General features: G+C 43.9%; 1 protein-coding gene across 1 annotated transcript in view; it reads left to right on the forward strand.

Moving 5' to 3' along the window:
- The first annotated feature begins 12,545 nt into the window (after nt 1-12,545).
- RAB37 (RAB37, member RAS oncogene family) overlaps nt 12,546-24,494 on the forward strand; it is a 78,552-nt gene continuing 66,603 nt past the window's right edge. Inside the window, exon 1 of the mRNA XM_025363419.1 lies at nt 12,546-14,130. Within this exon, the coding sequence (XP_025219204.1) occupies nt 14,059-14,130 (72 nt within the window). The 5' untranslated portion in view covers nt 12,546-14,058. The remainder of the gene's footprint in view (nt 14,131-24,494) is intronic.

A 24,494-nucleotide genomic window follows, 5' to 3' on the forward strand; every position in this document is an offset into this window, starting at 1 on the left:
GACCACTAGGGACTGAATCTTGGCTCTGTCTGCCATCTGCAGGATCTTGGTGATTAACTTACTGTCCCAGAGGCTCGCTTTCATCATCTATAAAATGGGAAGAATTAGAGCCTCCTCCAGGGGAGAACTGGATAAGATTAAGTAGATAATGCATGCAAAAGAGTCTATGACATCCTGTGACACATTGATGTCACAATAAAGGTTCACTTGTTCGTCACGCATCCTTGTATCTCTCAGAAAGCACCCAATGGTGCAAACAACATGGCAGCAGAAATCTGGCATCATGGGCAGGGCCTGGGCAGCCTTATAGAGGCTCTCTCTTACTAGAGGCTGCTTTTCAATGGTCAAAAATGTGGCTCCTTGGGGTGCTGGGACAGGAGAAGGTATCACTGGGGGACTTCTCTAGGGAAGGAAATGTTGGTGCCTAGCGGCCACTTCCTGGGTGAAGCCCTCCCCAAGTCCCACCTTCCTCCTCACCTCCAGGCAGAGCAAGCGGTCATCCTCTCCTCCAGACTTCTGGCACGCTCAGCCCATATTATTCACAATGACAGCTCCTATATTGAGCACTCAGTATATACCAGGCACTTACCGTGCATTCTTTTTTTTTTTTCTTTCTTTCTTTTTTTAGAGACAGGGTCTCGCTCTGTTGCCCAGACTGAAGTGCAGTAGAGCAATCTCAGTTCACTGAAGCCCTTGACTCCAGGGTTTAAGCGATCATCATGCCTCAGCCATCCAAGTAGCTGGGATTACAGACGCACACCACCACGCCCGGCTCATTTTTGTATTTTCAGTAGAGATGAGGTTTACCATGTTGGCCAGGCTGGTCTCGAACTCTGGACCTCAGGTGATCCACCTGCCTCAGCCTCCCAAAGGTCTGGGATTACAGCCGCATTCTTTCATTTAATCCTCATAATGATGCTTTGAAAGAGGAAAGTGAAGATTAGCAACATGAAATAATAGACAAAGCTGCACACATAGCACGCAGTGGAGTCAGGATGCAACCCGAGTCTGCTGGGTCCGAGCTTGAGCTTTCAGCCACTGCACTGCACTGCCTCCCTCATGTACCATCATGACTCTTATCCCATGATATGATCTTTCTGCACCCGTTAGTCACAAATGGTAGACTGTCAGTTGTTTAGAGTCAGGAACTGTAGCTCTTCTGTCTATTTATCCTGAGTGCCTAGCACAGTACCTGGCTAAGAATGAATGAATGAATGAATGAATGAATGAATGAATGAATGAAGAATAAATGAACAGATCTTCTCCAAAGCCCCAAGGAAGGAGACAGCACCATTGTTCCTCCTAGGTCAATACAACTCAAAACCTCCATCCCCATCCAAGCATGCCAGAGGGGGAGGGGACAGGTGGCTGCATATGGAGGCTGCCCCTTCCCTGCAGTGCATCCCTCACCCATTCCAACAGCCCAGAGCTTAATCATGGGAGAAATGTTGCTTTGAGCTGAGATTGCGCCACTACACGGGCAACCGAGCAAGACACTGTCTCAAAAAAAGAAAAAAGAAAGACTACAATATTATTGTATTGTATTGTATTGTATTGTATTCTTTCTAAGATTACAATATAATATATTGTATTTAATATATTGTATTTAGGAAAAAATATTATATACTATACTATAAGAAAAAGAAAGTTATCTAAATACAAAGAAGCCATCCTATGTAATATTATATGTTAATATATAATATCGTCTTCTCAAATATAATATAGTTCAGCCTTAGAAATAAATGAAATTCTGACACATGCTACAACATGGATGAACCTTGAGAACCTTATGCTAAGTGAAATTAGCTAGTTACAAGAAGAAAAATGCTGTGTGATTCCACTCGTATGAGATACCTGTATTTCCTAAGATATTCCACTCCTATGAGATACCTAGATTAGCCAAATGCATATAGACCCTGAGAGTAGAATAGTGGTTGCCAGAGGCTGGGTGGAAGGGGAATAAGGAGATGTTGTTTAATGGGTATAGAGCATTAGTTTCACAAAACAAAAAGAGTTCTGGAGATGAGTTGTAAAACAATGTAAATGCACTTAACACTACTGAACTGTACACTTAAAAATAGTTAAAATGGTATATTTTATATTATGTATATTTTACAATTTAAAAAAATGTAAATGAGAATATATATATATATGTTTTTTGTTTTTTGGTTTTTTTTTTCTGAGACAGAGTCTCACTCTGTCTCCCAGGCTGGAGTGCAGTGGCGCGATCTCGGCTCACTGCAACCTCCACCTCCCAGGTTCGAGCAATTTTCCTGCCCCAGCCTCCCAAGTAGTTACAATTACAGGCACACGCCACCACACTTGGTTAATTTTTGTATTTTTAATAGGCACAGGGTTTCACCATGTTGACCAGGCTGGTCTGGAACTCCTGACCTCAAGTGATCTGCCCGCCTCAGCCTCCCAAAGTGCTGGGATTAGGCATGAGCCACTGCACCTGGGCAACAAAAATATAATTCTTGGAAACTGAAAGGAATTTTGCTAAAAAGTAATGCATTGTGGCCGGGCGCGGTGGCTCAAGCCTGTAATCCCAGCACTTTGGGAGGCCGAGACAGGCGGATCACGAGGTCAGGAGATCGAGACCATCCTGGCTAACACGGTGAAACTCCGTCTCTACTAAAAAATACAAAAAACTAGCCGGGCGAGGTGGCGGGCGCCTGTGGTCCCAGCTACTCGGGAGGCTGAGGCAGGAGAATGGCGTAAACCCGGGAGGCGGAGCTTGCAGTGAGCTGAGATCCGGCCAATGCACTCCAGCCTGGGCGATAGAGCGAGACTCCGTCTCAAAAAAAAAAAAAAAAAAAAAGTAATGCATTGTAAGGATTTTAAAGATGAGAGTAAGGAAATATCCTAGTTCATAGCGCAAAAAAGACAAAGAGATGGAAAATGATAATATCTGACTACTTGGGAACTTCAGAAAATAGTAGTAACAATTAAGGGGAGAAAAAAATTAAAGGAAGAGAATTTCCCAGAGAGGAAACGAGACACACATCTTCAAATTGAAAGGGTAGACTGAGTGCCCAGCACAATAGATGTAAATAGGCATATGGTTATATAAATTCATGCAGAATATCAGAAAACCATAGATTAAGAAAAGATTTTAGAGGCCAGGAGCAGTGGCTCATGCCTGTAATACGAGAATTTGGGGAGGCTGAGGCGAGTGGATCACCTGAGGTCAGGAGTTCAAGACCATCCTGGCTAACATGGTGAAACCCCATCTCTACTAAAAATACAAAAATTAGCCAGGCATAGTGGCATGCGTCTGTAATCCTGGCTACTTGGGAGGCTGAGGCAGAAGAATCGCTTGAACCTGGGAGGCGGAGGTTGCAGTGAGCCGAGGTCATACCACTGCACTCCGGCAAAGAGAGAGAAGAAGGGAAGAAAGAAAAAGAGAGAAAGAGAGAAAGAGAGAGAGAGAGAGAGGGAGGAAGGAAGGAAGGAAGGAAGGAAGGAAGGAAGGAAGGAAGGAAGGAAGGAAGGAAGGAAGGAAGGAAGGGAAGAGAAAAGAATAGAAAAGCAAAGCTTCCAAAACAAAAAAATAAATACTAAAATAGACCATCCCCAAAGGCAGAGGAATTAATCTGGCAAAAGACTTTCTGTGAGCAGCGCTTCAATCAGCAATGTTAGCTCCTAAGAGTACCCAGGAAGACAATGCAGTGATGTCTTCAAACCCCCGAGAAGGAGCCTTCAACCTGGAATTCCAAATCCAGCCAAAATTGAGTAGGAGCAGAACAAACACATTTTCAGATATGTAAAGAGTCAGGAAGTTCACCTCCCATGCTCCCTTTCTCAAGCAATTATTTACGTAAATTCTTAAGTCACTTCTTTGAATACTTATTCATGAGGAATAAAGCAAGAAAAGTAAACCAAGTTCATGAGAGAGTAGACCAATAAAGCAGAATAAATGAGCCACAGAAATACTGAATCTGTGTAAGAATAGAACTAAAGGAAAATGTCAGAGCTATAGCTACGCAGCAGGCCCGGAAAACAACCAGTTCTCAGAATAAACAGATAGAACACTGTGTCAGAGAGGTTTGTGAGATGATGTAGCTGAGAGCTTAGAAAATGAGCCTTGAGCATCTGTTGAAGGCCCTGAATTCAATGTTTAAAAACAAATTAGAGCCAGGAACAGTGGCTCATGCCTGTAATCTCAGCACTTTGGGAGGCCAAAGCAAGGTGATTGCTTGAGCTCAAGAGTTCAAGACCAGCCTGGGCAACATGGTGAAACTCCATTTCTACAAAAAAATTAGCTGGGCGTGGTGGCTCATGTCTGTGGTCCCAGGTATTCAGGAGGCTGAGGTTGGAGAATCTCTTGAGCCTTGGAGGTCAAGGATGCAGTAAGCCATGTTCGTGCCATTGTACTCCAGCCTTGATGACAAGGTGAGACCCTGTCTCAAAAAATAAAAACAAAAATAAAAAATTTGAAAAGTAAATTAGAAACTCAGAGGGAAGAAGTAAAACAAAGTCATTATCTAAATACAAAGAAGCCAATCCATATCAGAACATGAAGTCACTGAGATTCAAGGAAATAATGGAATGCATACCAAAGAGTGGAAAGCTGGAAGACATGAGGAACATAATAAAGAAGACATGCATTTTCTTTCTCAACAAGCAAAAAGAGAGGCAATCATAAACTTAAGAGAAAACAGTAAGTATATATTTAAAAAGTGCAGATTAAAACAATGCTATGATTTTGAGCAATGGGTGTATTATTAAAAAGAGTGAGTGTAATGTGATACCTTAAATTAGATCCTGGATCAGAATTAGGAAATTGGGTAAAAACTAAGGAAAGGCAAGGGAAAAATAGACTTCCGTAATAGTGTATCAGTATTGGTTCATAGCTGTGACAAAGACACCATAATAATGTAAGATGTTCCTAGCAGGAGAAACTGGGTGTGGGATACACAGGAGCTCTCTGTACTAACTTTGCAACTCTTCTACCAACAAAATAATTCTAAAATTTTTAAAAAAAATTAAAAAGCTAGGCACGGTGGCTCACGCCTGTAATCCCAGCACCTTGGGAAGCCGAGATGGGTGGATACCTGAGTTCAGGAGTTCAAGACCAGCCTGGCCAACATGGTGAAACCCTGTCTCTACTAAAAATACAAAAATTAGCCAGGTATGGTAGTGGGTGCCTATAATCCCAGCTACTTGGGAGGCTGAGGCAGGAGAGTCGTTTGAACCCAGGAGGTGGAGGTGGCAGTGAGCTGAGATCGTGCCACTGCACTCCAGCCTGGGCGACAGGAGTGAGACATTGTCTCAAAAATAAATAAATTAATTAATTAGTTAATTAATTTAATTAAATAAAACTTGGTTTTTTAAAAAAGCATATCTGAAAGAGGTTGGGAAATGACAGGGGAAAGAAGTGAAAAGAAGGATAGGAATGCTAATGCTTCATCTTAGACCTTGGCAACTCCAAAAATACAATCTACAGTTCACAAAGCAAAGAATGGAGGTTGGAGTCTGTTGTGTGAAATTGCAGAGTCGACTGGTGGAAGAACAGAAAATGATGGCACAACTATATTGAAAAGAATGTGCAAGGAAATATAAGGGTACTAGTCAACAGATGTTTGTAACTGGTAGACCAAAAAAATGGTGTTATAGGAACTAAAAACAGACAGAGCTAAAAAAAAAAAAAAAAAAAGGAGCAGGGGCAGGGGGAAGTTTCCTTGGAGGAGAAGGACTGGGGGTAGGGATAAGAGAGATGTCTAAGACCTTCTACACCATTTAAATTTTTGACAATATGCATTTGTTACTTTGATTAAAATTTTCGAAATGAAACAAACAAAAAAATTTACCTATCCAGTTTACATCATGACAGATATGGAAACAGAATCCATCATAGTGATGATAATTCTCAAAGGGCTGAAAGCTTCTGTATTAACATGTAAAGGAGCACTCTTGGCAGGCACAGTAGCACATGCCCGTAATCCCAGCACTTTGGATCACCTGAGGTCAGGAGTTCAAGACTAGCCTGGCCAACATGGTGAAACCCCTGTCTCGATAAAAGTACAAAAACTAGCTGAGCATAGAGGCACATGCCTATAGTCCCAGCTACTCAGGAGGCTGAGGCAGGAGAATCACTTGAACCGGGAGGCGGAGTTTGCTGAGTCGAGATTGCACCATTGCACTGCAACCTGGGCAAAAATAATGAAACTCCATCTCAAAAAAAAAAGAAAAAAAAAAGAAAGAAAGAAAAAGAAAAAGAAAGAAAGAAAGGAAAAGAAAAGAAAAGAAAAGAAAAACGGAGCACTATTGAGAATCTCACATATCAGGGAGATACTGATAGAGACTAATTTATCAGGGAGGGCAAAAACTACTATTAAAATGGAAATGTGGACTATAAACCACAAATGTAAGAAGGAAACTGTCAACTGAACCATGTGACTCCAAACTGCTGATCCCTGGGCTGCAGTTATGCAGGAATGGAGCATACAAATAAAGAAGGGGAGGCCAGGCGTGGTGGTTCACACCTGTAATCCCAGCATTTTGGGAGGCTGAGGCGGGCGAATCACAAGGTCAGGAGTTTGAGACCAGCCTGGCCAACATGGTGAAACCCCGTCTCTACTAAAAATACAAAAAATTAGCTGGGCATGGTGGCGGGCACCTGTAATACCAGCTACTCGGGAGGCTGAGGCAGGAGAATCGCTTAAACCCGGGAGGCAGAGGTTGCAGTGAGCCAAGATCATGCCACTGTACTCCAGCCCAGGCGACAGTGTAAGACTCTGTCTCAAAAAACAAACAAACAAAGAAGAGGAACTGAACACAGGAAAGTCAATATTCACACGCTGATAACTAGGACTGGAAGAGGAAACTTAGAGACACACCTTAGGACTCCATATGCAGAAACATCTCCCAGGCAGAGGGAGCTGAGGCAAGAGGCAGCTACAGGAGAGGGGAGTTAACAGCTGGCAAGAAAGCGGCCCCTCCCTGTCTGGGGGAACATGCATGAGACAGTCCTTATCCGTACAAATGACCTCCCTAGCACATGGAGACAGGATTAGAAAATGTCACTTCTAAAACTTTTAGATCAGAAGCCCTGCAGAATGAGCCACACATCCTGAGAGATGGTCTGCATATGTACTTACCAATGACACTTGAATGGCCCCAAATCTCAGAAAGACATCAATCCAAAATGTAATTACTATGAGAATAACTTGAATTTTAAAATTACTGTGTTAATTTAGAATGTCACAAAAAAAAAAAGGTCCAAAGGACATGAAGCAAAAAAAAAAAAAAAATGATTAGAGCTTGAAAAAATTTGGGTATTTTTTCACAGGAAAGATAATACTCTAATCCGAATGAAGGACTTTTAGTTTTAGCTTTGACAGGTGAAGAGCTAGAGGTCATCACCCCCACTCCTTTCAATAGGAAAAAGCTGAACAAGCTCAAAATCAATGACTTTTCTTGGACCATCAGAGAACTGAGTTTGCAGGGAAACCTGCTCCTCTGAAATCTGGAGAGACAGGTGCATCCAGAAAGTCACAGCTCAGATCTACTTACCTGGAGCAGAAGCCACTGGAACCATGAGCTGGTAGGAACACTTATACGGTAATTTTGAGGAACTGTTGGAGGCTGAGTGTGGACTAATTTGAAAGTGAGAAATTCCTGGGGGTCGGTCTTAGGTGGGTACCCACATTTTCATGGACTTTATCTCCAGGAACCCCACCAGGTTCTCATGGTGATGACTAGGAAAATCAAAGACAGAGAAAAATCTTTTTTTTTTTTTTTTTTTTTTTTTTTTGAGACGGAGTCTCGCTCTGTCTCCCGGGCTGGAGTTGCAGTGGCCGGATCTCAGCTCACTGCAAGCTCCGCCTCCCGGGTTCACGCCATTCTCCTGCCTCAGCCTCCCGAGTAGCTGGGACTACAGGCGCCGCCACCTCGCCCGGCTAGTTTTTTGTATTTTTTAGTAGAGACGGGGTTTCACCATGTTCACCAGGATGGTCTCGATCTCCTGACCTCGTGATCCACCCGTCTCGGCCTCCCAAAGTGCTGGGATTACAGGCTTGAGCCACCGCGCCCGGCCGAAAAATCTTGAAAGAACCCTAAGGAGGAAAAAGCAGTCTTCCTGTAGAGGGGCTAGAATGAAAATTATAGTAAACTGCTGGGCGCGGTGGCTCACGCCTGTAATCCCAGCACTTTGAGAAGCCAAGGCGGGCGGATCACCTGAGGTCGGGCGTTCGAGACCAGCCTGACCAACATGGAGAAATCCCATCCCTACTGAAAATACAAAGTTAGCCAGGTGTGGTGGCACATGCCTGTAATCCCAGCTACTCAGGAGGCTGAGGAGGAGAATCACTTGAACCTGGGAGATAAGGTTGCAGTGAGCCAAGATTGCACCATTGCTCTCCATCCTGGGAAACAAGAACGAAACTCCGTCTCAAATTAAAAAAAATTATAGTAAACTTCTCCTCAGAAAGTATGCAAGCATTGGTAGCAAAACAGGATGACTATAGTTAACAATAATTGAATTTATATTTCAAAATAACTACAGGAGTGAAATTGGAATGTTCCTAACACAAAGAAATCATAAATGTTTAAGGTGATGGATAGCCCAGCTACCCTGATTTGCTCATTCACATTGTACACTTACATAAAAATATAGCATGTGCCCCATGAATACGTGCAACTAGTATGTATCCATAAAAATTTTAAATTAGAAAAAAATAATTTAAAAAAGAAAGTATGCAAGCAAAAACACAGTAGTACAAAATATTTAAAGTGTTAGCGGGAAAAACCATCAAACTAGGATTCTATATCCAGGGAAATTATCCTTCAAAAATGAAGAAGCACTGGGCATGGTAGTGTGTGCCTGTAGTGTTAGCCCTTTGGGAAGCTGAGGTAGGAGGATCCTTTGAAGCCAGAAGTTTGAGACGAGCTTAGGCAACATAGCAAGAGCTCATGTCTATGAAAAAATTAAAACATTATCCAGGTATGGTACTATGCACTAGTAGTCCCAGCTACTTGAGAAGCTGAGGCAGAAGGATTACATGAGCTCAGGAATTGGGGGTTTCAGTGTACTATAATCCTACCTGTGAATAGCCACTTCACTCCAGCCTGGACAACATAGCAAGATCCCATCTCTTAAAAAAAATGAAGAAGAAATAGATACTATAAGACAAACAACTGAGGAATTTGTCATCAGCTGACTTCCCTTGCAAGAAACGTTAAAAAAAATTTTTTCAAGCAGGACAGTAACACATATCAGAAACTTGGATCTATATGAAGCAAAGAAGGGTGTCAGAGAAGGTATAAATGAAGGTCAAATAAAAATCTTATTTTTCCTATTCTTAATTGATCTAAAAGATAACTGTTTAAAGTAACAATAGTAGTCAGTATTTAATGATTATAGCATGTGGATAAATGACATAAATGATAGCAATGTCAGAAGGCTGGAAGGGAGGACTCAGGAATACTGTTTTTAAGGCACCTGCACTACACATGAAGCAGAAATAGTGTTATTTGAAGGTAGATTTAGTTTAGTTTTGAGAATATCCTGTAAACTCTAAAGAGAACTGCTTAAATTTTTTTTTCAGATGAAGTTTCACTCTTGTTGCCCAGGCTGGAGTGCAATGAAGCAATCTTGGCTCACTGCAACCTCTGCCTCCCGGGTTCAAGTGATTCTCCTGCCTCAGCCTCCTGAGTAGCTGGGATTATAGGCATGCACCACCACACCCAGCTAATTTTTTTTTTTTTTTTTTTTTTTTTTTTTAGTAGAGACAGGGTTTCACTATGTTGGCCAGGCTGGTCTCAAACTCCTGACCTCAGGTGATCTACCCACCTTGGCCTCCCAAAGTGCTAGGATTACAGGTGTGAGCTACTGTGCCTAGCCTAAAATTTTTTAAGAAGAATTTTTTACTGATATTCTGAGAGAAGATAGAATTTTTAAAAATCATATAAATTGCTCAGAGTGCAGAAGCAGTAGCATCTGTAAATGAATAAAAAGCAGTTACAAACATGGTCAATATTAATCCAAATATAGTAACAATCATTTTAAATATGAATGGCTTAATACACTAATTAAAGGACAGAGATTGTCAGAGGGGATAAAAGAAGAAGATCCAATTATATGCTGCCTACCAGAAATATACTTTAAATATAAAGACTCCAAAGTTTAAAAATAAAGGGATGGAAGAAGTTATACAATGCACTGATCAAAAGAAAACTGGAGTAGCAATGTTAATTCCAGACAAAGAAGACTTAGAACAGGGAAAACTGTTAGGAATAAACAGGAACGCTACCTAATGACAAAGGGAATTAGTTCTCCAAGAAATGTACATGCACCTGATAACACAGTGTCAAAATACATGAGGCAAAAACAAATAGAAATAAAAAGAGAAAAAGACAAATCCACTGTAGAGATGGAGAATTCAAAACCCTCTGTCAGTAACTGATAGATCTAGCAGGAATACAATACATAAAGGATATAGTTGATTTGAAGAACACTATCAATCAACTCGATCTGATTGGCATTTATAGAATTCTCTACCCCATAATAACAAATACACATTCTTCTCAACCTCACCTAGAATGCTCACCAAGATAAGACCTCAAAACACATCTTAACAAATTTAAAAGAATAAGAACACACAACATATGTAATTCTAAATTAATAGTATTGTTACATAACGGACACATTCTCTAAAGAATATCTACTTTCCTTCACTTTTATTGTTTGCTCATGTGAAAGGAAAAATGAATCTTGGGACCCCAAAACCACTAAGCTAAAGGGAAAAGTCAGGCTGGGAACTGCTTAGGGCAAACCTGCCTCCCATTCTATTCAAAGTCATCCCTCTGCTCACGGAGATAGATACATATCTGATTGCTTCATTTGGAAAGACTAACCAGAAACTCAAAAGAATGCAAACATTTTTCTCTTATCTACCTTTGACCAAAAAGCCCCCTCCCCACTTCGAGTTGCCCTGCCTTTCTGGACCAAACCAGTGTACATCTTACATATATTGATTGATGTCTCATGTCTCCCTAAAATATATAAAACCAAGCTGCCCCCAAACCACTTTGAGCATGCCATCAGGACCTCCTGAGGCTGTGTCATGGTGTGTGTCCCTAACTTTGGCAAAATAAACTTCCTAAATTGACTGAGCGCTGTCTCAGATATTTGGGGTTCACACACAACAATATGCCTTCTGATGATCTCTTCTGCCTAGCTAATGCCTGCTCATACTCAGCCCAAACTTAAAGATTAAAAACTTTAATACAGTATAATAAAAGCATAAACAAAGTTAATCATTGAAAAGTAATCTACAGCCAGGTGCAGTGGCTCACGCCTGTAATCCCACCAATTTGGGAGGCTGAGGCAGGCAGATTGTTTAAGCCCAGGAGTTCAAGCCTGGGCAATGTGGCAAAACCCTGTCTCTAAAAAGATACAAAAATTAGCCAGGCATGGTGGCACACACCTGTTGTCCCAGCTAGTCAGAGGGTTCAGGCAGGAGGATTGCTTGAGCCTGGGAGGTTGAGACTGCAGTGAGCTTTAATTGAGCCACTGCACTCTAGCCCGGGTGATAGAGTGAGACCACGTCTCAAAAAAAGCAAGAAAAAAAAGAAAAGAAATCTATGGAAAATAATGCAATATTTATGACATAAAGGATTAATGCCCATAATATAAAAATCGATTTTATAAATCAATAAAAGAGCACATTCATTCCTGACTTAACTCATTCTCTATACAGTAGCCAAAGTAGTGTCTTTAAAACCCAATCTAGCCATGCCATTTCCCTACTTGAAGTCCTTCAATGGTTTCACATTGATCTTAGAATGAAGTTCAAAAGCCTTAACAAGATCCACATGATCTGGTCCTTATCTATCTCTAGATTGGTCTCCCATTATCCTTCTCCTGTCTTTCTCAGGACTCTAGCCACACTGGTCTTTTCTCAGCTCTTCACACCTTAAAACCTTTGCATATACTGATTGCTTTGCCTGGAACCACCCCACCACCACCACCCTCTTCGACTAATGCCCACTTTTCCTTCAGATCTCAGCTTAAACATCATTTCTCATGAAAGTCTTCCGTCATCAATTCTGGATTGGTTCAGATCCTCCGCTATTTGCTCTATAAACCTGAACAAACAGAATAATGTTTCTGAACCTTCAGAACTCCAAACAAGACCCTGAGAAGTGAACCTTCCAAGGAATGTGAGGTTCCAGACAAAGCCTCTAGAATCTTCTTATCTATAGTAGTCAGGGTTGTTGAGGAAGCTCAGGAGAAAGTTAAGATGACCAAGTCTAAGCTATTCATTCTGTACTTTTTTTGAGTGTAAACAACTTTGAGAACTTAATAAAATCTATGGGATTCATTTCTTCTTCTGGAGATTTCTCCTCCCCCAGAAAAAGGCACAGAAGCAAAACTTTGTGTAACGTTATCAATGTTGCAAAGTTCCCCTAACATACATTCATCCATTTATTCACCTCACATTAAGAACTCCAACCATCGGATGGTATGTATTTGTCACAGGCTGAAAAAAAAATCAGCCCAGTGAGAATCTCATAAAACAAGCACGTTGTTTCCCTAGCTTTGTTCATTTAATCATTGACTATCTACAGTATAGTGATTCCAGCAATAATAAAGCTTTATAAATGAAATTTGCTTTACAATTTAAAAGAAAATAAAGACTTTTCATATGCATTGTCTCACTCTTCCCCCAAACCCAATAAAATGGGCACAGATTACTCTACCTATTTTGCAAATGAGAAAACGTAAGTAATCCCAGGGAACACGAGTGATCTGGCTCACGCAACTCAGCCAAAAAGGAGTGAAACCCAGGAGTAAAATGTACTCTTTTAACCCTAAGCCTGGCTCTTTCCTTTCATGTTGATACTGACTCCAAGGGCCGGTGGGTGGTACTAGGACTTGTCCTTAGTAATCTGATAATAATCCCAGGGGCCACAGTCTCAGCCTCCAGTTCCCATGGTGGTCAGCCTCACGCTCTCATATTACAGGTGATGATGCAATTTTGCCAATCAAAGATCACAGCAGCAGGACTCCCCTAATGTTTAGGGGAAGTAGCCAGAGCTCTTCATCCCCTTTGCGGAGAGCGTAGTAGCTCACATTTATTGAGTTCTTAGTACATGCCGGGCACTGTTCTAGGCTTTTTACATGAATTAACTCATTAAATCCTCAGAACAAAACCATGAGGCAGGTACTATTATAATATTATCTCCATTTTGTGGACACTTAGGAGAGATTAATTTGCCCGAGGTTACACAACTAATAATTTTCAGAGTCAAGATTTGAATCCTGGAGCCTGTGCTCCTAACCAAACCACCATCTGCCTCTCCTGGGCCCATTGTTCTTAACTTCTTGGGGTCAAGTATACTGGAGAGAATGTGATTAAAGCCCTGGACCTTCTCCCTAGGAAAATGCAGGTAAGCAGAATTTAGCATATTTCAGGGACTTTGGGGACACCTAAGACCCATCGTCTGTCGACCTCAGGCTTAGAATCTCTATTTATCTCATACATCCTGGAGAGAATCGTCCAGGGACAAAAACAGAAGCGCCGCCAGCGCCGCAGGACTTCGCCCCTGCAAACGTGTGAGGAGAGCTGCGCTGCGCTAAGCTGCGTGGTGACGGAGATGCCCGTTCTCTCGGAATCAGGAACGGTGAGCTCCCGGGACTGCAATGCCCTGAGAACGCAGCCGGGTCGCTGAGCCTCCGGAGTCCGGTAGCTGAATGAAATACGCAGGGATCACCAGCCGGACCCAAATCTTGCGTCCCTGCCAGCATCCTGGAGTCCTAAGAGGCAGGGATTGGAGCTGACAGGATCTCAGAACTCTGGTCCCAGGCGCACAACGGCGGAGTCGCTGTTCCTGGTGCTGAAACACTCCGTCCTGGAAGAGCGTGGCCGCCTGCCAGCCTGGTACCGCGCCGCGGCCGCTGCGGGGAACTGTCCAGTGCTGAAAACGGATGCGGCCCGGCCCGCAGGGCTCAGACCCGAGCCTGCCGCACCCAGCGGAACTCGGACCGAGCTCCTGGAAGCACTGACGCAGAGCGCAGGGAGAGTCGGAGTGGCGAGCTCCAAGTCGGGCATGGACCTGCAGAGACCCGATTCCTACCAGGGAGGAGCTGGCCCTGACTTCAACGAGCACGTCCTACATAAGGTAAATATCTCCTGTATTTCCCAACCTAACCGTTGGAACAGGCGCCAGCACCAGGAGTTTTCTCCACTCCCCTGACTTTGCTTTGGGACTTAATGAGAAACTAGCTTGTATCTATGAGTCTGGGGAGCCCTTTCTGTCTGATCCTGTTTCCTGCTCAAAATAGAGATGGGTGAGCTCTTGGGGAAGGGCTGCCTCCAGAGGCTCAGATGGTCAGAAGCTTCATTCATTCACTTAAATCATCTGTGTTCCTTTTTCACCCCTCCTTCTCCTTGCCTATTTATGCCCCTGTATGCCCCCTGGCACCTTTGCTGTCCTAACCCTTGTAGGAGATTGCATTTGTCCCTGTTACGTCTGCTAGCAGTGGCCAAACACCTGAATTTCTGGCCAATTTGTCTGAAATTAGAGAAATGGTCTGCAGCAGAGATGAACTGCTGTTTTCAAACCAGACTCCCTCATGGCTCCAGAAAGCTTCCCTCCAGCCATAACTCACTCACAACCCCTGTAAGCATTTGCTTATTTCAAAGCACTAACACATCCATTGCTTCCTTCATTCAAGTTTCTTATGCAACTCAGTTTTCAGTAAAGCAGGTCTCCCCCTAAGACGGTTGGAGGGGAAAATAATAGCCTCTCTCAGGATAACAGTTTTAATTCAAAATCCATCACTCTGAAAGAATCAAAGCCTTATATTTGCCATGATAAGTTATGGCTCACCTTCCCTTTCTCTGACTTTCCCATGCCCTCCTACTCCAGCCCTTATAATTTCTGCTTTGATAATGCCAGTTCACCTGTTAGTCCCTTGGAAGGCTGTATGTGATCCTGTAGGTGGAGTTTTTTAATCAAAACATCACTTTGAAGAGTCTATGAATGCAAGCTTTGAAATAACCTAACCCCACCTCCTCCTCTATCACACAGCTTTTATTTGAGGAAACTAAAACCCAGAGAGGCAAAATGACTTGTCCAAGAAAGCAAGCTGGTAAATGGCAGGGCTGATACTAAAAGCCAGAAATTACTACTCCATATGTAGTATTCTTTCTTCTATATCCTTACTAAACTTTTCATCAAAGTGTTCAGTCCATGGACCAGCAGCATTGGCATTACCTGGGAACTTATTAAAATAGAAAGAAGAATCTCAGTCCTGACCCTAGAGGGGCTAAATCTGAATCTGCATTTTAACAAGATCTCTAGGAATAAATATGCACAATAAAGTTTTAGGTGCATGGCTCTGTGCCATGCTGCCTGTTTCTGACACAAATGAAAGAAAATCAGCTACTGAAGGAAGCAGGTCTGTAGATCTGACAGTCTATGTATATTCTCCCTCCAGGTCTCTGAATTACTAGGATACAGGGAAGGAGAAAAAATGTATAACCACTACCCCAGTCTAGAAATTTTAAAGCCATCACAGTCTGAAGTAAACTAGAAGTTCTGTGCTATTTGATGTTGTAAAGTTAGCCCAGTAAAAAGTGCATGCGAGGCCAGGCATGGTGGCTCACACCTGTAATCTCAGCACTTTGGGAGGTTGAGGCTCACTTTGGATCACTTGAGGTCAAGGGTTCGAGACCAGCCTGGCCAACATGGTGAAACCCATCTCTCCTAAGAATACAAAAATTAGCTTGGCATGGTGGTATGCACATCTGATCCCAGCTACTCAGGAGGCTAAGGCAGGAGAATTGCTTGAGCCTGGGAGGCAGAGGCTGCAGTGAGCCAAAATCATGCCCCTGCACTCCACTCTAGCCTGGGCAACAAAGCAAGACTTTGTCTCAAAAAAAAAAAAAAAATGTTTATGCAAGCAGAGGAACATAATTACAAATCTATTACAAAATTGTCCTGGCAACTAGATAAGTGAGTCTCTCCAAGTTTATACCATCCTATAAACGTATAAATATTCATTTTGAAAGCTTTAAGATTGGGAGCTCAGATTATTCAAAATATTGATCAGATGTGGTATTTTCCATTTCAATTACCCACACATGAGATGTAGGATGTAGTCCATGAAAACTTTTACTTCCTTTGAGTTTATTGATCACCAAATTGAGAGTGGGAACCCATTCCAACAAGTTCCAATATATTTAGAGGCAAGTGTCTATTTACTACTAGTAACGGCTCAGTGTCATCAGCTTGGCTGTGTGAGCACCCTGAGAGTGGAAGCCAGCCTTAAGCCTTCTGTGGTGCCCAGCAGAGTGACATATGTATGTAAGGAAAGTTTTCCTTCCTATATAGTGCTGACAACCTCCTCCTAATACCACTTTATGATTGTGCATGATGTTTTATTGTGATCCACTTAAAACGCTTTTTGTAAAGGGGCAGGGCATCAACTTATTTGTATTATTTTAAAAATTAGTATGTAGTAGAGTCCAAGGAGTTCCCACTGATTAATCAGTGTCTATTGTCCATGAGAAGCAGGGCTCCCCTCCAACATTAATTGCTAGGATAAATTTTTTTTTGAAGTGGGGTCTCACTCTGTCTCCCAGGCTGGAACGCAGTGGTGTGATCTCAGCTCACTGCAACCTCTGCCTCCCAGGCTCAAGTGATCCTCCCACCTCAGCCTCCTCAGTAGCTGGAACTGCAGGCATGTGCCACCATGCCTGGCTAATTTTTTGGTTGTTGTTGTTTTGTAGAGACAGAGTTTCATGATGTTGGTCAGGCTGGTCTTGAATTCCTGGCCTCAAGAAATCCACTCACTCAGCCTCCCAAAGTGCTGGTATTATGGGTATGAGCCACCATACCCAGTATAGAGAAATGATTTTTTAAATAGACTTGTTATTGACACATAACAAACATCACTTTGGGAAGCTGAGTCAGGCAGATCACCTGAGGTCAGGAGTTCAAGACCAGCCTGGCCAACATGGTGAAACTTTGTCTCTACTATAAATACAAAAATCAGCCAGGTGTGGTAACACACTCCTGTAATCTCAGCTACTAGGGAGGCTGAGACAGGAGAATCACTTGAACCCAGGAGGTGGAGACTGCAGTGAGCCAAGATCATGCCACTGCACTCCAGCTTCAGCGACAGAGCAAGACTCCATCTCAAAAAACAAAAACAAAAACAAAAAAAAGAAAAGAAAAATGACAAACACCAAGCAATTCTGAATCTTATGTGTCTACCTTGGTGAATCATCACAGAGTGAACATACCTGTGTAACCACTATCAAGAGAAACAAATAGAGCCTTGTCAGCTTCCCAAGAGCCCCCCTCCCACATTCCACTTGCCACACACCCTCCCCCAGAGATTATCATTATAGAGGAAGAAGTATCATCTTGCATTGTGACAGTGCAGCAGATGTTAGGTAGGGTAGTCCTAGAAACTTGCCAGAGGGGAGACATTGTTGTATGATGAAACGAAACTCCAGGCTTGGAATAAGCCAAACCTTGATGTGACTTTGAGCAACATCTGTGAGTCTTACTTTTCTTAGCTATAAAATAGGAATGATAATACCTGCCTTATTATTTTTGAGCAAGGATGTTAGATAATATAATGTAAGGCATATATATAAAATATCTGGAATATAGGAAGCATTCAGTAAAAGTGGTTGTACTAGCTGGGCACGGTGGCTCCCAGCACTTTGGGAGGCTGAGGAGGGAGAATCATGAGGTCAGGAGATTGAGACCATCCTGGCCAACATGGTGAAACCCCGTTTCTACTAAAAATACAAAAATTAGCGGGTGTGGTGGCACGCACCTGTAGTCCTAGCTACTCGGGAGGCTAAGGCAGGATAATCGCTTAAACCCGGGAAGCAGAAGTTGCAGTGAACCAAGATCACACCATCGCACTCCAGCCTGGTGACAGAGTGAGACTCTGTCTTCAATTTAAAAAAAAAAAAAAAGAAAGAAAAGAAAAAAAAGTATTAGGGCATGCATCTTGGGCTCCAAAGCGGCTTCAATGGGTGTCACATTCAGTCTCACCTAAAATGATGAGCTTTGTGAGAAGAGCAGCAGCTTCATACACAGAGAACCTCAGAAACACACACACCACATATTTCACAGGCAGAAGTCCGAAGTCCATGGAAACAAACTCACACAACCCGCCTATACAAAAAGCGTGACTTCTATGCAAACATCCCAGTTCTGACTTCCTAAGTTGAATATCTTTTTTCTCTTGAAGGCAATGTATGGGACATGATGAAATTCATTTATATGAAAAACGTATGCCAAATATCATCACAGGCATTGTGTAGCTCTTGCACTTTAGCTGGTCCCGGCAGTTGGAGGCTAACCCAGGCAAGCCCAGGTAACTCTTAGAAGATTCCCGGAGGGTGGGCTGGAAGCTGGGAACTGACTGAAAACATTGAGCTCATCCATCATGTGCCCGGAGTTTTTAAATAGAGTTGTTGCCACAAATCTGAATATTTGATGCGACTAAATAATTTAAAACAAATGAGCAACCTGGTTGCTCTTTTCCTCAGAGACCTCTCAGTTCTCTCTTGCCACCAGCTTCGAGAGCCATCCAGGGCAATGGTACGGGGTAGGGGCCCTACTGTGCCAGGGTCTGACCTTGAGTTCTGGGAAAATGAAAAGATTTTCATTTCATTTTCACAGAGAGGGCAAGCTTTTGCCCCAGATACCAGTGAATTAGGACAAAAGGGCTTCAGTTCAAGCACTTACTTCCTAATTCCCCATCACCAGGGCTCTAAGGAACACTCACATACCAGTCTAACTTCCAGAGGGACAAACAGTTCCTAGGACAAAGTCAGTCTCAGAAAGACCGGGGGCAGGAGGCAGAAAAACGCGAGCTGCTCATCCATTCATCCAGGGCTTGGTTCTCGTTGGGTGAAAAGGGATTACCAGGTCTCTGTCTTCCAAAGTATTTCCATTTCCTCCGACCGCTCTAACACCTCTTCTGGGTGAAAGGAAAAGGCAAGCAGGTAATATCTGCCACTCTCCCCCATCTCTTGCACTTGTTCTTCACTTCCTTCTACTACCCATCTCATAATTTCTGTGTCCCTCAAAAGTCCGCGTGCCTCATCGATTCATTTAGCAAACATGCATTGGACATTTCCAAAGCGTAAAGAACTAGGCTGGTCATTATCGAGAACATAGATGCATATGATTCCCATCTTCACTAAGCTTATGGCCTAGAAGGCATGCACACAAATGGCTATACTTCTATATAATCCCAGAAGTGTCCTAAAATAGATACGGGTACCTGCAGGAGAATGACCCAGGAAGCAAAGGTCATGTCTGACTCAATTTGAAATGTCCTCTCCTATTTATAGCTTCTGATTGAAGTTAGCATCCAGGCTTGGTATGGTGGCTCACACCTGTAATCCCAGCACTTTGGGATGCTGAGGTGGGTGGATCATGAGGTCAGGAATTCGAGACCAGCTTGGCCAACATGGTGAAACCCTGTCTCTACTAAAAATACAAAAATTAGTCAGGCGTGGTGGTGCACACCTGTAATCCCAGTCACTCAGGAGACTGAGGCAGGAGAATTGCTTGAACCCAGGAAGCGGAGGTTGCAGTGAGCCGAGATCACACCATTGCACTCCAGCCTGGGCGACAGAGCGAGACTCTGTCCCCTCCCACAAAAAAAAAAAAAAAATGAAAATTAAAAAATGAAAAATAAAGTTAACATCCAGGAGATACAGAGTTCCACAAACGAACTAGCTCCCTCCCCATGGGACTGTCACCCATTAATCCTAGGGAAAGGTCTGGATACAACAGCGTTGTCCTTCCCTGCCAGAAAATTGTACAAGGGAAAGACAAATAAAACAACGAAAGACCATACTCGCCATTCTGTGTTCCTCTCCCATTCTCTATCCCACAGGTGCTTCTTTTATTTTTTTTTCAATGAAACAATGATAATGGTATGCAAATTTGTCCTCAAAGAATCCAAATCCACAGAAAAATCCATGCCCTGTAAGTGAAGACATTTTGTTTTCAAAGTGCACTAGCTCCTGTTCTCGAAAGATTTCTATTGTCAGCTCAGGAACAAACAAGAAAGCCAAGAAAAGCTAGCTGCTCCCTGTATAATATCTCCACTGGCTTGTTTTCCTCTCTTGCTTGCTCTGAAGGCTTACAGATAAACAAATGAAGTGTATATTACATCACTGGCAATCTGGGACCGTCTGGGACTCCTTTGGCTAATAGATCGGTCCTGCCCAGATCCCAGAGCAGGCAGCTGGTGTGGGGAGTGGTGCCTGCTAGTTCTCTTAGGATAACCTCAGCAGGAAATGATGGTGACTCAGTTTAATGCCTCAAAGTCGTTTTCCAAACTCTTTAGGCTTTCCTCTCCTAAGCATCCTTCCCTTTAATTTGTGGTCCCTGGGGCCTTTTGTGAGAAAATGTCTGAGACTCACTCCTGTTGCTGCCCTAATGTTTCCTCTCATAAGCTGTTCTGGGGAGGGACTTCCTTCAGTTTCAGGGCAGGAAACTCCGCCTGGCTGGGTAGAAGTAAACAGCCAGAGGTGAGCACCAGGCTGGAGAATTGCTGAACTGGGCATTTGAAGTGGATCTAAACTTATCCCAATAACGCTTCTTGCTTCCTTCCTCCTCTTCTCAGGCAAGAGAAACAGTCTCTAGAGACTGCGAGCGGGAATGGAGATCACAGCTCCTTGTTAACTCACTCAGGCAATGCAGTTCCCAGCTGGGAGTGGCCCTGGACATCCTCCCATCCCTTAACCAGAGGAGGTTTTTCTGGGGCCAAGAGAGACAGCTCCAAGCAAACAGATCTGGAAAATCTTAACCCCTAACTGACGACACCAGCCCTCACCCTGCTCCTAAAGGGAGCAAGGCCTTGAGTGGTACAGTAAAAATAACTTGAGACATGCAGGACTCAAGAATTTCCCTAGCACATGGTTCCTGACCTTGATGCCAAAGTCAACTCCCTCCCTTCTCATTTGCTTATTAGCAGACAGTTTATACCCATCAACATGAGGATGTTCTTTAATCATTTGCGCTTCTGCAAACGCACATGCTTTTAGGTATCTTAGACCAAGCTGTGTTTAAGTTCAAATTTTCTCTTGCTTGCTAGCCTTCTGCCCCTGGCCACCACCAAACACACACACACACACACACAGGCACACACACACATACACACATACGCACCCTTCCTCTCATGAGCTGCGGGCAGGGCCAGTGATCATCCGTTTTTGTTCTCTGTCTCCTCTTATCTTTTGTTATGAACCTTTTAAAAGCAAAGCAGGCTAGGCGCAGTGGCTCAGGCCTGTAATCCCGGCACTTTGGGAGGCCAAGGTGGGCAGATCACCTGAGGTCAGGAGTTCGAGATCAGCCTGGCCAGCATGGGGAAACTCTGTCTCTAGTAAAAATACAAAAATTACCTGGGCGTAGTGGCGGGAGCCTGTAACCCCAGCTACTTGGAAGGCTGAGGCAGGAGAATCTCTTGAACCCAGGAGGCTGAGGTTGCAGTGAGGTTGCAGTGAGGTTGCAGTGAGCCGAGGTTGCGTGACTGCACTCCAGCCAGGGCAACAAAGCAAGACTCTGTCTCAAAAAAAAGACAAAGCAAACATTCCTCCTCCTCTTCTTCCTCCCTCTCCTGTTTGATTTTTGCATTCATACCATCTCCCAGCAACTCTGTTTATTAAAAATCGGAACTGTCGTTTATTAGAGCAATAGCCATAGGAGAGAGTCAGGAACTGGTAACACCTTCCCCAAGTTCACGTTAAGAAGCAGTGTAAGCTTTGGAAGGGAGTAAAGTCTGGTACCCAGTCCACATGAGGCAGACACTCCCTTTCAGCCCCTGGAATCTCCCTCCTCACCTCCCCCTTGCCTTTACCCAGATCCTTCCTCCTTCTCTGGGTCCCACCTCGGGTTTCATGCAGTCATCAGGTGAGAAATATTAAAAATCATCTCTGCACTATAATCTATAGGGACCCAGTAAGACTAATAATTGTTCCCAATACATTATCCAAATAAGCATATGGTTTATTTGTGTAGCATTTTACCATTTACAAAACACTTTAATATATGCCAAGATATTCTATACTTAACATATGCTTTTTCCAGATGTTACTGTTAATTCCATATTAATAGGATGGGGAAACAAAGGCCAGATGGCCAGGCATGGTGGCTCACACCTGCAATCCCAGCACTTTGGGAGGCTGAGACGGGCAAACCATGAGGTCAGTAGTTTGAGACCAGCCTGGCCAACGTGTTGAAACCCTGTCTCTACTAAAAATACAAAAATTAGCCAGGTGTGGTGGCACATGCCTGTAATCCCAGCTACTCAGGAGGCTGAGGCAGGAGAATTGCTCAAACCCAGGAGGCGGAGGTTGCAGTGAGCTGAGATTTCAACACTGCACTCCAGCCTGGGTGACACAGCAAGACTCTGTCTCAAAAAAAACAAAAGAAAGAAAGAAAAGAAATGACTTGCTCAAGGTCACAGCCAGCATTGTGGAAGCCGGAATCATTACAGCAGATCCTTAGACAGCACTTGCATGCCAAGTAATATTCTAAGCACTTAACATCTCTTAACTCACTTAATCCTACAACAATCCTATTTTAATCTCATTTTACAGATGAGTAAACTGAGGCACAGAGACATTAAGAAATTTGCCAATAGTCGAATCCAAGCAAGGTAGACAGGCAGAGGGATAGAGTCAGGAGAGGACAAGGGGCTTCACCAAGAGGGTCACAGATGGTCACTACTTTAGGGCATTGACCGCAGTCCATTGTGTGGCCTTCAGCTATGTAGAGCCGGTTTTGCTCACTCACCCAAGAGTGGCTCCATCTCTCCAGTCAGGCTGATGTTAATCAGACTCACAAGACATGTATTGCCCTAGATGCCAAGCCACATTATAATCAGGAGATTGTTTGCTAAGCATGAAATCCAGGGGGAAAAATGGAACTTGGAGGATTCAAATGTTTAATTCTATCAGGCTGACATGATTTGGTAGCTGGCTACACTATAGGGACAGCCTCAATCTACAACCCCACCAGCCCCTTCTACCCTTAGGTCCTCCCCCCAACCCCACCTCTGCTTCCCTCAGCTGTATATATTTAACTGCCCTGGGCTGGGCAGTCATTCTGTTCTCTCCAGGTCTGTATTTCCTGCAATCCTTTAAGAACCCCTTGCCTTTGAGCTTGAGAATTCCCTGGACTTGACCTGGTTATGATGAGGGAAAAGGAAGGGAGGTTCCATCTTCAGAAACCTCTGTCAGTCATCGCCAGAAGTTGTCATTTCATACTTCTTCCTGCATCTCACTCAAGGCCTGTGTCAGAGCCTTATGGACTTGGGTTTCAGGGGCAAGAACCATGAAAGAGTAGAAAGGTGATTGGGGTCATTTCCTTATATCCCACCACCACCCATGTCCACGTGCTCCCCTTGAAATCTGATATTTCTGCCTGAGAATCCTGAGGATCAATTCACCAAATATTTACTGGGCACCACATGCCAGTCCCCAGGAACAAAACCCACTCTTCATTCCCCAAGGAGCTGAGTCCAGCAGGCTGGGTGGATCAGAGGGATGGCACAGAGAGAGATGGCTAAGGCCACATCTGACTGCAGCCCAATGTGCCACATGGACCTTGGTGCCCATGAAGGTCAAAGACCTCTAGTCTCATATGGTGGGAAGCTGGGCCCTTGGGGACCAGGTCAAATGCTTGCTGCTCTAAAGGCTGCCAACTTCTGGCTCCTGGCTGATTGACTGATCTGAGGGGCTATAAAGCCCAAAGTCACAGGATGGGGTCTCACCTCTGAAGGTCAGAGGGCTCTGAGCCCCCAACACAGGAATCCCTTCAAGCCCATGTCCAAGAAAGGAAGAGACTCCTGGTGCACTTCTGAGAAGTGCCCAGTGCAAAGATCCCTGTCCAAGCATGGCAGAGTCCAACACATAGAAACAAAGCTGGATCCCTTCCATGAACATCTCCAAAGACAGAAGCTGAAAAGCACTCACCTACACCCAAAACACCAGGATCCTAGCCCTTGGGATGGCAGCGTGGCACACAGAGAGGCTTGGGAAAGACAGAGGGAGAGGCCAGGTGAGCTCTGCAGGCATGTCCTCCAGGACCCGCACTCTCCTTTCCCTGAAACCAGGTATCCTCCAGACGGCAGACACATGAGAACCAGGATAGCATAGGCCCTGGCCATCATCTGTCCTGACCACCACCTGTGCTGTCTACCACCTGTCCTGTTCACCACTGGTTCCATTCACCACCTGACCTGCCCCATCCATCACTTGTTCTGTCCACCACCTGTCCTGTCTACTGCCTTCCCTCTTCACCCTCATCCTGTTCACCACCGGCCCTGTCCACCACCTGTCCTGACCACCTTCTGCCCTGCTCACTGATTTTCTTAGAGTAGGAGGCAGCTCATTAGCAGAGAAAGAGAACTGGGCTTTCAGTACCAAAGAACCAAGCTTGAGCCCTGTCCCTGCTGTTAGCTAACTCTGCATCCTAGGTCATTCCATTCC

The sequence above is a fragment of the Theropithecus gelada genome, chromosome 16 (genome assembly GCF_003255815.1).
Source record: "Theropithecus gelada isolate Dixy chromosome 16, Tgel_1.0, whole genome shotgun sequence".
NCBI lineage: Eukaryota > Metazoa > Chordata > Mammalia > Primates > Cercopithecidae > Theropithecus > Theropithecus gelada.